The sequence below is a fragment of the Urocampus carinirostris genome, chromosome 1 (assembly GCF_059441175.1).
Source record: "Urocampus carinirostris isolate Australia breed hairy pipefish chromosome 1, RoL_Ucar_1.0, whole genome shotgun sequence".
NCBI classification, from domain to species: Eukaryota; Metazoa; Chordata; class Actinopteri; order Syngnathiformes; family Syngnathidae; genus Urocampus; species Urocampus carinirostris.
In genome coordinates, this window is record NC_142349.1 from 6,446,617 (window position 1) to 6,459,083 (window position 12,467).

Below are 12,467 nucleotides of genomic sequence, written 5' to 3' on the forward strand. Positions count from 1 at the left end.
AATACATTAGGTCCATGTTTTAAGCACTTAATTTGATATATATTTTTTCTGTAGTATAACTGTCGTAGTATTTTGGGAGTATTTCCATTGCTATATTATTGTAGTATTACTGTATTTGTATTTAATTTTTTTTTTTTTCGTTTTCTGTCTTTTTTGTAGTATTTCTATAGTAGCCTTTATATACCATTATTTATTTAGTATTGCAGTAGTAGTATACCTTTAGTAGTGTTTCTGGAGTAGTATTTTTGTATTATAGTATTGCTGTAACGGTATTTTTGTAGCATTTCTGTTTTATTCTTTTTTCTTTTTGGAATAATCAAAATATATAGTATTAGGTACCTGTTTTAAGTTTAGATATTTAGATTTCTTGTAATTTTGGAGACTTTTGTAGTCTTTTAGTAGTACTTTATTTATTATGGACTAAAAAGCCTGACACATGTGACCCACGTCCGTCGTTTGCCCGCCTCTGATCTAGTTCCTGCTGCATCGGCCGAGATTTTGAGACAAGAAGCCTGCTGTGGCTGTCTTGGGATTCTTGCACAATTTCAGTTAACACTTACACGGCTGTTGAAGTTTGAGGTGCCCCTGGAACAATTGTTTTCCATGAAAAAGTTACGCTTTTAACTATTTAATGAATTGTCCAATGTCAGTGTTTCTTTACCCATATTAAGTTCTTCCATTTGTCAGCCAGTTTCAGATATGGCTTTCTTTGTCACTCTGCCTTTTCACTGTAGATGTTCACATTGGTGTTTTTTGGCAACAATTTGGCCAAGACAAAATCACTCTGATGTACTTGTCCTCTTTCTTGGTTGAGGAAAGGGGCCTCACACTACTTTTTTCACTCTGTTTGGAGCCTGTTTGTGCTGTTGTCTGAACACCCACATTTGTGATGCTGCAGATACTCGACTAGCTCAAGGAAGGCCAGTTTTATAGATTTTCTAACCAGCTCAACTTTTTTTATCTGACCTAACATAATTGCACAAGAGTCTTCTAATTATCCATTAGCCTTCTAAAACAATTAGCAAAGACAATGTACTATTAGAACACTGGAGTGCTGGTTGCTGAAAATGGCCTTCGTACACCTATGAAAATATTGCTTTGAAAATGGACCTTTGCAGCTATAATTGTCATTTACCACGTTGACAATGTATGAAGTGTATTTCTGAATGGTTTCATATCACCTTAATAAAAGAAAACAGTGCCGCTCCTTCAAAAATATAAAATTAAAAGTGACCCCAAACTTTTGAACATTAGTGTACGTTTTGAATGTGTATTGTCAGTTGATGCCATTGTATCATTCATGGTCACCCTGGAAGCGGGATTACATCATGTGGGAATCTACCTCAAGGTTTTTTTTAAATATTTTTCATGCTGGGTTTTAAATATTTCCTAGCTCTCATGTAGGTTTCAAATCATGGGATGTTTTAATGTTTGTGCAGCCTTTTGAAAATTTTTGTGATTAAAGGCTATACAAATAGAGTAAGTATGACTTGACTTGTATCCTGGAGGACGAGACAACACATATTACAAAGATGGGTGATAGACAGAAGACGAGAAAGATAAATATGAAAAATCTTGGTATTTTAGGAATGATCTACACCTAATGTTTGCACGCGCACCTGGATTCGTGTGTGGCTTTGGTTGTGTTTACACACCCTTCCACAAGCTGTGTGGTTGTGTGTCCACTTCGTTTGAGACTAAATGTTCTTGTTTGCAAATGCAATATGTGTTTGCACTTAACCATATTGGGCAAACTAGCTTCTGTGCTGCACAACTGCTTTATTACTTTCATTTTCATTTTGTGCCCAAGCTAATTCCTGTTTAGGAAATATAATGGAAATAGTGAGTGTTAGGTTATTTTTATTGTATTTCTCTGTGAATGTCAAATTTTACAAGGAGACTGCATCTTCATCAGCTTAACTTATTTATTGTCAGGCATTTTGACTTATGTTTGAAGACCTACAGTAGCTGTATAGGCATAGGACACATAAAAAAACCATTCGACCCTCATCTTTTATTCCAAAAAAAAAGTATGTTTTAAGTACCATTGTCTAGTAAACATCAGTTGAACATTCACTTTTTTTCTGAGAAAATTTCAGAGAAAAATGGCTTTTTGTGAAGGGATGCATCTCAAGTCAAGTTTTACTTTGGTGCATTATTTTTTAATACATTTGTGATAACGCCAATCTAAACAATGTTTTTTTTCATGAACACAGGGGCACTTTGCTTGCAGGTAGCATTGTACATTGCAAGAACACTGAGCTTGTGCATTAACTTAGTAAGAACTTTTCAGTACCCGATGTTTCCGGTGACTTGAACACACACCATGACAATCGAGTCCTGCGGACGTGCATAAAACGTCATCCCGTTCTGCCCCGGCGATGATGAAGCGACTTTATCGTCTTTCTTAGAAAGAATAAAGCTTTGAAGCATTAACTTTCTGTACTTACATTACTTATACTTTTATTAAATTTTTTCACCTCACTGAGTCCCTGCGACTACTGGCCATATGGTCCACCTATAGACACTCAATTGTTGTATACAGGAAGAAATACTAGGAAGAGGGGGCTTCTTCAATGTGCGGACAACTATCTGAACAAAACCATTACTGCCATCTGGTGGTGATTTTTCATACTGATATGAAATACTGTTAAGCCGTGCCGAATCCTTTAATAATAGTTGTTTATACTTTATGGCATATGAGATGGGTTAATGTGCCAAGGTTCTTGAGATAGTATGAATATATATTTTTTTAATAAATTTAAAATATATGTTATGTTCTTCTACCTGTGGTTAAATATGTTACAATTAGGATATTTTACCTGGGGTGGGTAGAAGAGGAATATACCAATGATGGGTTTCTCTCACATACCAAAAACAGGTCAATTGGCAAGTCAAGATCTTCCCTAGAAATGAACAGTGTTGGCGGAATAACACATTGCAAAGGAGTGCGTTCCAGGAACACAATTAATTTCTCGGTAACGTGTAATGTAACGTGTTATTTTAAAATTCAGTGTGAGTCAACTTTCTTTACAACACGGTTAGGTTGCTACTTTTTTGAAGCAAATATTCTATGGAGAGATAAAATTGAATGCCTTTTTATATGTTATCCAGATCACTAGGGGTGTAGTGGTTAGGATTCGGTGCTCTCACTACTGCAACCCGAGTTTGGTTCCCGTTGCTTCTAATGTTTTGCGATTGTGTTCAGCAATAATTGTCGACATATAAATCAATGCGGGCAGCACGGCGGCGCAGTGGTTAGCGCGTGTGCGGCACAGTTCTAAGGTCCTGGGAACCTCCTGTGTGGGTTCAAATCCAGCTACCAGACTTACTGTGTGGAGTTTGTATGTTCTCACGGTGCTTGCGTGAGTTTGCTCCGGGCACTCCGGTTTCCTCCCACATTCCAAAGACATGCATTTCTGGTGGATTGGCCGGTCGAAATTGTCCCTAGGTGTGAGAACACCAAATTTATGAGCGAGTTGGCTGTCCCTGTGTGCCCTGCGATTGGCTGGCAACCAGTTCAGGGTGTCCCCTGCCCTCTGACCGATGATTGCTGGGATGGGCTCCAGCACCCCCGCCACCCTACTGAGGATAAGCGGTGCAGCTAATGAGATGAAATGAGAGATAAATCAATGCACAAATATGATAAAACCTCGTGTAAGATGCGTATCCAAACTATGAGTTCTTTTTTAGGCGAAAAAAAATGTGCATAATGTAAAAGCAGATCATATTTAGTTAATTGTGTATTTCTCTGTGTTCTATGTTTCAAATAATCCTGATTAACTTGACTAACATTTCAACTCGTTTTTATTATTTTGTATTTACTATTTTTCTATTTTTGAACTGATATTGATAATTGCGCAGACTTTTGAACAAAACCCGTCTGCTGCGCGGGAATGGTGTGAGACTCATCTAGCGGGCGGCAGTAGCTCAGGAGGTAGAGCGCTCGTCTTGGGATCAAGGGATCCCAGTTCAAATCCCGGCTCGTCCGTGTTACATGTCGAAGTGTCCTTAGGTAAGACACTGAACCCCTAATACCCCCAATAAGCAGGTTAGCACCTTACATGGCTGCAAGACCGCTATTGGGAAATGTGGAGCACATTGTAAAGCGCTTTGACTTGAAAAGCGCTATATAAATGCAGATCATTTCATTTCATTTCATCTAGTCTACCCACTGCGCAGTGAATACATTTGTAAACCTACATTTGCCTCTCTTGCTGATCACTTCAGTTTTAACCTATTAAGAAAATATTATCTTTAACACATTAGACACAAGTAAATACGGTATTTAGAATAAGGACAATTTTGTACATATAATTTTTGTGATAACTTTTCTTCAGTAAATTAATAAACAATAATTGGTGGAACAATACACTTGATGATGCTTATTTAGCCCATTTTACAACATTTTACAATTAATTTGAACTCAACCATGTGAGCGAGTGCATAATATGTGGTAAAAATAGTAACGAGAACAAAATTTGCCAGCCACCGGATTCATTTGCATATGTAAATATAGTCGCCGTCACCTGCTGCTGACACAGCAGCAAGAGTAACTCGGGGGATGAGTACCGAGATGTGAGGTGGGTGATACCGGGAATTTTGGTATCCGATACAAATAGATACAAACCCGAGTATCGATCGATTCTTAACCAACACCGATACTTTTTACTCAACGATGTTATTGAATAATTAAACCCTTCCCCCTTAAAATAATTTAAAATTACAATAAGGCTCTAAGCTGCTAGTTTTGTATTAAATAACTGCATCTCAAACAATAACAGAATATAAAAAAAAAAAAAATATATATATATATATATATATATATATATATATATATATACAATGTATATTACAAATGTTTCAGAACAAAAGCAGAGAGCCAAACAAAAAAAAAACAGAGACATAAGGCAAATACGAATATTGTATAACAATGTAAACGAGAGAACTAAAACACCTTCTACTGCACATTATTTTGAATATGAAGTCAGTAATGTAAATTGAATGTCGATCGCAAGTCATTGCCTCTGTTGCCATAGTAACAACACATTTACAAGTTTTTGTTCAGCAACAGTAAGAGGTCTACACTTATGGTTGCAGCTCACTGCTCTTAGTAAGGTGAACTTTTTTCATGATTTTGTGTAAAGTAGTGGAGTAGCCACAGTAGAAGACAGCTTCACAACACAAATTACACCTGGCATTGTCTGTTTTTGTTGCTGAAAAAAAGTTATGCTTCCTGCTTGCTTCTGTCATTTTTAGCTTCTGGTAGCATGCATAAATTTGGTGTTCTCTTTTTTCTGGCAAACCCAGTGTTTGTACACCTTTGCATGGGAAGTTAAAGCACCTATTAAGGACTTTCAAAGCCAATTTTCCATTTTTTACAGAACCATTAAAAGAAAACAAATGGTGTGAATCATGTATTTAGCAGAGCCACATATACATATGCAATTTACTTTAAAAATGTGATTTTTAATCTTGCTTGGGCATTTTTCAATACATCTGATTTTTAGATCTGGAGTATAAGACAGTAACATGTAGCTTACATTTTTAGTTGCATGAAGTTCCTCTCATTACAATTTCCCTCTGGGAAATGTAATCTGATTTTTTTGCATGGCCCATAGTAAATGTTCATAATTGATACATAATCCTTGCACTGATATACATTTCATAGTGCCCTGTAAGGATGTGCATGCACCTGTCCTTTTGGGTGTGACCTGTAGCTCATTGGATAATAGAGTACAAAATAATGCAAGCTAAAGTTAATCTCAAGGGAAGACGAAATGCAAGGGCAAAACGAAACCACAACAGAGCATCGCCTGTGTCATTTTTAAGCAGATTCGTTGAAATCATGGAAACAATATTAAGCATTTACAAGCACTTTGCCCAGAATTCAATTCATTTTCACAACATTATAATCAAACCATTGTCAAGGATTTCAAGCACCCTTACAAACCCTGCAAGCAGGATGCAGAAGCAGGCCATCGATCCCAGGACAATAGTATCAACCCAATCCAATCTTAGTATCGATAATATCTATATTTGGATCGATATGCCCCCCCTAATGCGAGCATCGTCTAAGTCGCAGATGGGAGCGCACCCACCCACGCACACTCCTTCATAAAAACACACTGACCTGTCTGGGGATCAACAGAAAAGAACTGCTGGCCCTGCACCAGCGTGTAGACTAGTCTGGCACTGTTCCCGTAAGTCGGGTCATCGGCATCTGTCGCTGTCACCTGGATTATCGAAGTTCCTGCAGGAAGGAAGAGAAGGAAAGCACAAGAAATTAAGGAAGAGAAATACAGAGTCCAGGTCGGAATAACAAATCTTGGGAGGGAAGTGGGAAATTTACAGCACCACTTTAGGTGTATTAGGCTAGGTCCACACTGCAGTGCTTAATGCTTAATGCTCAATTTTATTTTTTGGGGTCAATTCCGATGTTTTTGTGAGATGGTTCATATTAGCAACTAAATGCGACTTGTATGCATAATTTTCTGTATAAACGCCCCGTTAGTCCCGTATGCGCACAAGACGACACGTGATGTATGAAGCAATGCGCTCAGTCCTTGCGGAAGTAAGTACTCATGGATTTTAACAGTGGAGCGTTGTCCCCCACAAACATAAATAAAACTAAAACTTTGCTTTCCCTCCAATGAATGCTCTCCGTCTGGTGTGATTCAAATGTAAATCCGATTTCACTGCAGTGTTATCTAGGCCTTGGACAAGTTAATACCCATTTATTCTCCAGAGAGGGCCTCCCGTGTATGCTTTTGCTATCTATTTCCTTCCAATCGAATTATAAATATGCTGGGTTTGGAGGGTTACTTTAAAAATGTAATATGCACTCAAGAGTTCTACCCTGCAACCCGGTGTGTATGCATAAATCCTGCCATGCTTTCAGTGTGCCCCTCCTCCTCTATCAACAGTAGGGCTACATGATTTTGGGAAATGATTTTCAGATCAGTATTGCAATTTCGATGCGATTTTAAATTTCAAAAGGAAAGTCCATTGACCCTTGGATGCATACCAGTTCATACACTCCTCCATAAGTAGGGTTGATAATTAGTGGGAAAAATAATAAAAATACTAATGGCATGTTTTATGAGGAATACTTGAGTTATGACACTATTACAACTTTTTTATTTTAAACAATAACAATCCATGGGCTATTTTTTTATCCCACTTATGCACCAAAGGTGTTAATTCTAGTAACAGGGCAAACAGACTGTTGAGAAGCAAACACGTGTCAGTATTATGTCACCAGTCACGCCAAGACTTACCCTTAGAAAAATGTGCAGAACACCTATGTTTTGTTTTTCAGATTGTGGTCAAATTTAATCTGGAGCCAGGTAAGGCTTCATGCATTTGTCCCAGCTACAGAAGAGAAAAAAAGCCTACTATTGTGGTCCAACTTAGATTTTTCATGCTCTTGCAGTGATTATTTCAGTTGGGGACAAAAGTATAGAGTGTTACCTTTCGAAAGAGACCAAAACCGTCCAGATTCTCAGTACAACAACATTTAATTTACTTTGGGTACGTCTTGGATTTAGATTTTAGCTGAATTTTACCATATTATTAGGGGTTGGATTAAGGTAAACAACGCCCCCTTTGGGAAGGCTTTGCTAAATCCAAGGGAAAAAAAAACACTAGTCTTATGCGATTATAAAATTGCACTACGTCACATCCCGATCATTCACAATGGACGTGCAGAAAAGAAGAAGAGGATACTTTTTCTGGCCATTGAAACACAGTATGAGATAATGGAACGGTATGAAAACACACACCGCAGTGCAGGAGGAGTTCCCAGACGACAAGGAGGAGAATGCAGCTGCAATTCCATCAGCCCAAATTAAAGACATTTTGAGAAATGTTCATGAAGTCTCAGAATTTGTGGAAAGGAATCACCCAGGCAAAGTCAAGCTATCGCTCATTTGGCTAAAATCTGTTTCGCGCTTTGCCGACAGATCGTCAAAAGCAGACATCATTAAAACAGTTTTCCAAGAAATGCGAGGCACAAATGTCTGAATATTTTTATTATTTCCTTTATTCTTTGTTGTTTTTACATTATTTGTTTAATGATCTGGAACTCTTTGACGATTACTTAAAAAATACAGTATATCATACTTTTGCAGGGCTTGGAACTGATTTACGCATTTACATTCAAAAGGCGTTTTTACTTACAAGTGATTTAGGTTACAAAGATACTTCAATAACAAATTAAATTCGTAAGTAGATGTACCAGTGTATTGTCTTAAAAACACAAGAGTTCAATTTCAAAATTTCCAACACACTTTGGGATGTCTTGTGTCCAAATTTGTCTTACACATTTTACTTATTTGAAACCGGGATGCCAATCCTCTTGACAATATTAAGTTTTGCCAGGCTCAGTAACACATTCTCACAATATAAACAATAGAGTGATTGTATAGTGAGTTTGAAGACCAACTGACTGCAAAATACAAAAAGAAGACAATCTATCATTAAACTAAATGTCCCTGAATGCATCACTAGCGGGCAACTGCGCTGCCCTCACGAAACCACAAGCTCACCCCAATTCAACAAAATGAGTTCTACATCAAAGGAGAAATAAAATACAGAAAACAAGTAAAGTGCTTTTACCTTCAACACTGTGTATAAGTTGGCCGTTTAAACGATTTGCGCAACAGATTACTGCCACGTGCACGACATATTTCTCTGTCTCTCGTATGTAAATCGATTGATATGATAATGGGCGCAGTCTATCGGTGCATTATGTATAGATATGGTTTTAATGAAGAATTGTAATCGCAAAGTAATCCTTATCTTTACTAAATGTACGTATAATTTCATTAGGATTGTTTTCCAGCAACTGTAACGTAATTCAATTACATGTTTTTGTATTATAATCACATAACGCTCTCACATGTATTCTGATGCTCCCCAACTCTGCAAATACAGTATTCACCCAATGAAAACACCCATACAAACACACTAGAGCTAGCATTAACGTCCTGCTGTCTCACTTCATTTCTTTTCATCTCTCTCCCCAATTTCTTTTTGCTCCCTCGTTTCGGTCGGACCGTCTGCCGCTTTCACGGTCCCCCTCTTATGCTCCTAAATCTTCTTTCTACAGCTCACCGGGTGTCGATTTGGCAGCAACGTTTTAGAATTAGTTAGTAGAGGGGAGGAATGGAAAATAAACCAAATCAAGAAAGCATTTCAGATGCTTTTGCATTTCTACAGAGCCGCACACACATATTTTATATTTGTACAGAGGAGAGGGTTTTTTTTTCCATTGTGAGTCTCAAGCCAAACAACATGGGAGGAACAAAAAGGATTGTGAGGGCTACTGCTACTTTAGATCTGATTGACTGCATTGCTGTATCAACAACACATCATGTGTGTCCACAATACTGTAAATGTTTTATGTATTTATAAGAATGTACAATAACCTATAGTAGTGTGTTTTTGTGTGTGAGTTTAGTACAAAGATTCCTCAGCTTTTGCGGTTAATGGGGAACAGAACACCCCTACAAAAGTGAAGACCTGTGAAGTAATGTCGCACCTTTTATTCTGGGCCGCTTTCTTTAGAGCTGACTTGCCAACTTACTGAGAGAGAGAGCGAGTGTGATAGAGAGAGAGAGAGAGAGAGTGATAGAGAGAGAGCGAGGAGAGAGACATTGTGTGTGACAGATAAACAGAGAGAGAGAGAGAGAGAGAGAGAGAGAGAGAGAGAGAGAGAGAGAGAGAGAGAGAGAGAGAGAGAGAGAGAGAAGAGAGAGATGCATCATTTAGGTGGCATGAGGAAGAGAGGGACACAACCTCTTCTCAGCGAGATGCGGAACGCAGAACAGGTGTCCGGTAAAAAAAACAGTACAAAAGATGCTTTGTTTAGAATTGACCAATCGACATGAGAGATCTCAGGTTAATGGAAACTAGCCAATGGGCCTGAAATCTGAAAGCTGTCTGAAACGTTCATTGTTGGTGCAGGAAGGATCTGTTGGATTTATTTTTTATTCAATCTTTCTTTTTTTCAATTACTTTTTTTCCCACAAAGGAGTAAACCAGCAATAACTGAAGCACAAAGTAGCAAGAAGTCTCAGTAGGATGTATGAGAGAGTATGATGGTGTCTGTGCATGGGTATAACTGTATCTGTGTGAGACTATAGTTGTGCCCACAATACAGTAAATGATTTCATGAATTTAACTTAAAAAATGAAATAAAATCCATACATCATCATGAAACAGTGTTTTTCAGCCAGTGTCTTATGTCTTATGCATGTCCCGGCCAGGGATCAAGTGTAAGGGAAATTATGATTTAAATGTGCCTTTTATACTCTTGTATTTTTATACATTCTTATACTCTTATACTTCTTTATTATCATATGTTTATTTTTATAGTACACTCAATAAGTGTGTTGTTTTCCGCAGGACACTAGTGCGCCGCAGGAAATAGTCCAATTTTATCTCAGCAAAAAGGCAGCCCATAATTCAGTAAGTTCTTCGAGTGATCAGCCAGGTAATTATAACACACATCCATATCAGTAGGTGGCGGCAGATAACTTTTTTGTTTTTGTTTTTGTAATCTTACCATCTGCTCGTGAAGTAGTACAGGGAAATATATTTGATTTGCGAAGCAATTTAAAACGCTCTACAAAAAAAAAATCAATAAAGAAAATTAAAAATCGTGCACATATATTTTTTAATGGAATTGCCCATATCTCGAACAAATTTTCTCGCTACAAGATAATTGAAAACCAATTATTCTTTCTTGGCCTACCAAGAGTATCTAGGTTAAACCTAAAAAACTATAAAACACATCTTGCCGATCACTAAAGATAAATTCAAATTGTTATTGAACTAAGATGGTAATAAAATTCATCACATCCACTACACAGCATTATATCCAGACAGAAGAGCAGCTTCAGCGACAGACTGCTGTCACTGTCTTGTACTACGGTCAGACTGAAGAGATCTTTTCTTTCTCATGCCATGAGGCTTTTAAACTCCACCCGGCGGAGTAAAGGCCCACATTAAACCAAACCCCCTACATTGCATGTTACCGTACTTTTATTGCAGTGTGTATTTTATGTAACACTATTTAAATACAACACGCTACAGTGGTTATTAGCACGTCACATTGGGTATTTGTATATTGTATTCCTTTTGCTTATTATTGTATTGTTCTCAGCGAAGGGATGCTGCTGGAAATGTGAATTTCCCTGCGGGGATGAATAAAGTATCTATCTATCTATCTATCTATCTATCTATCTATCTATCTATCTATCTATCTATCTATCTATCTATCTATCTATCTATCTATCTATCTATCTATCTATCTATCTATCTATCTATCTATCTATCTATCTATCTATCTATCTATCTATCTATCTATCTATCTATCTATCTATCTATCTATCTATCTATCTATCTATCTATCTATCTATCTATCTATCTATCTATCTATCTATCTATCTATCTATCTATCTATCTATCTATCTATCTATCTATCTATCTATCTTTAAAGTCCCAGGTCTCTAGTGGTAATTTAGGGAAATTGTCTAACAAAGACTTCTTGATTGTCGGGCAAATGTGTGTAGGCGGCGTCACGTAGCGAGAAGACATACTGTAGCAGAGTGGTGAGACTCACAAGACGAAGACAAATGGGCACCATAGCTTCCACAGAGCTTTTTCCTTACAAAAAAGGATGACCAAGTCCCATCGTCAACGTCTGGTCAGGGAGGGTAGATGTTTCGTGCAAGGGATCGCCATGGTGACCGAAATATGTGATCATTTCACCGGAGGAATTGGACGCTGAAGTTCTTGCAAAGTTCATGCATAAGTTCATGCATAAGTTCAGAGCTCTTGGAATAATACATTATTTTGCAAGCAAAGTGCCCTTCGGTTTTTGAAAAGCATTGTTTGGATATCGGAGGTATTATGAGTGCAAAAAAAAAATTTAAAAAAGGAAAAATATGTCCAAACTGAAAGTTCTGCTGAAAATCTATCCTTTCACAAAAAACAGTTTTTCTCAAAAGTTTTCTCATAGTCGGGTGTTTTCAAGATACTTAGCAATATTCAACTAAACAATGGTGATCTCTAGAAACATAATTTTTTCTAATGACTGAGGATATGCCCTGTGCCTGTATGCTACGGAACCAATTTTTTGTTGGGTTTCAAAAATTTGTCAAAAAAGATCAAATTGGCTGGCACGGGCACTTCCCATTTGAGAGAAAGTTTCGGCATTGGATACGTTAAAGTGCCCCCCAAAATAAAACATCTCACATAGTATAATCGAAGATGCAAAAGGCAAGACTGAATGCAGAAAGCAATTAACAAGAAAAAAAGCTGATTCGGCATCTTTCTGGGGAGCAGGCCATTATCGACTCCTTTATACACAACCTAGTGGCAACACGAAAGGCTAAAAAAAAAAAAAAAAAAAAAAAAAATCACATTACATGTTTAATACCTACATTATTAAAAATATC

The 12,467-nt window shown here is 37.4% G+C and overlaps 1 protein-coding gene across 1 annotated transcript in view; it reads right to left on the reverse strand.

Moving 5' to 3' along the window:
- Positions 1 to 12,467, reverse strand: part of cdh24b (cadherin 24, type 2b) — a 314,707-nt gene that overhangs the window by 107,393 nt on the left and 194,847 nt on the right. Inside the window, exon 5 of the mRNA XM_088349797.1 lies at positions 6,134 to 6,253. Coding sequence (XP_088205923.1) covers positions 6,134 to 6,253 — 120 coding nt within the window. The remainder of the gene's footprint in view (positions 1 to 6,133; positions 6,254 to 12,467) is intronic.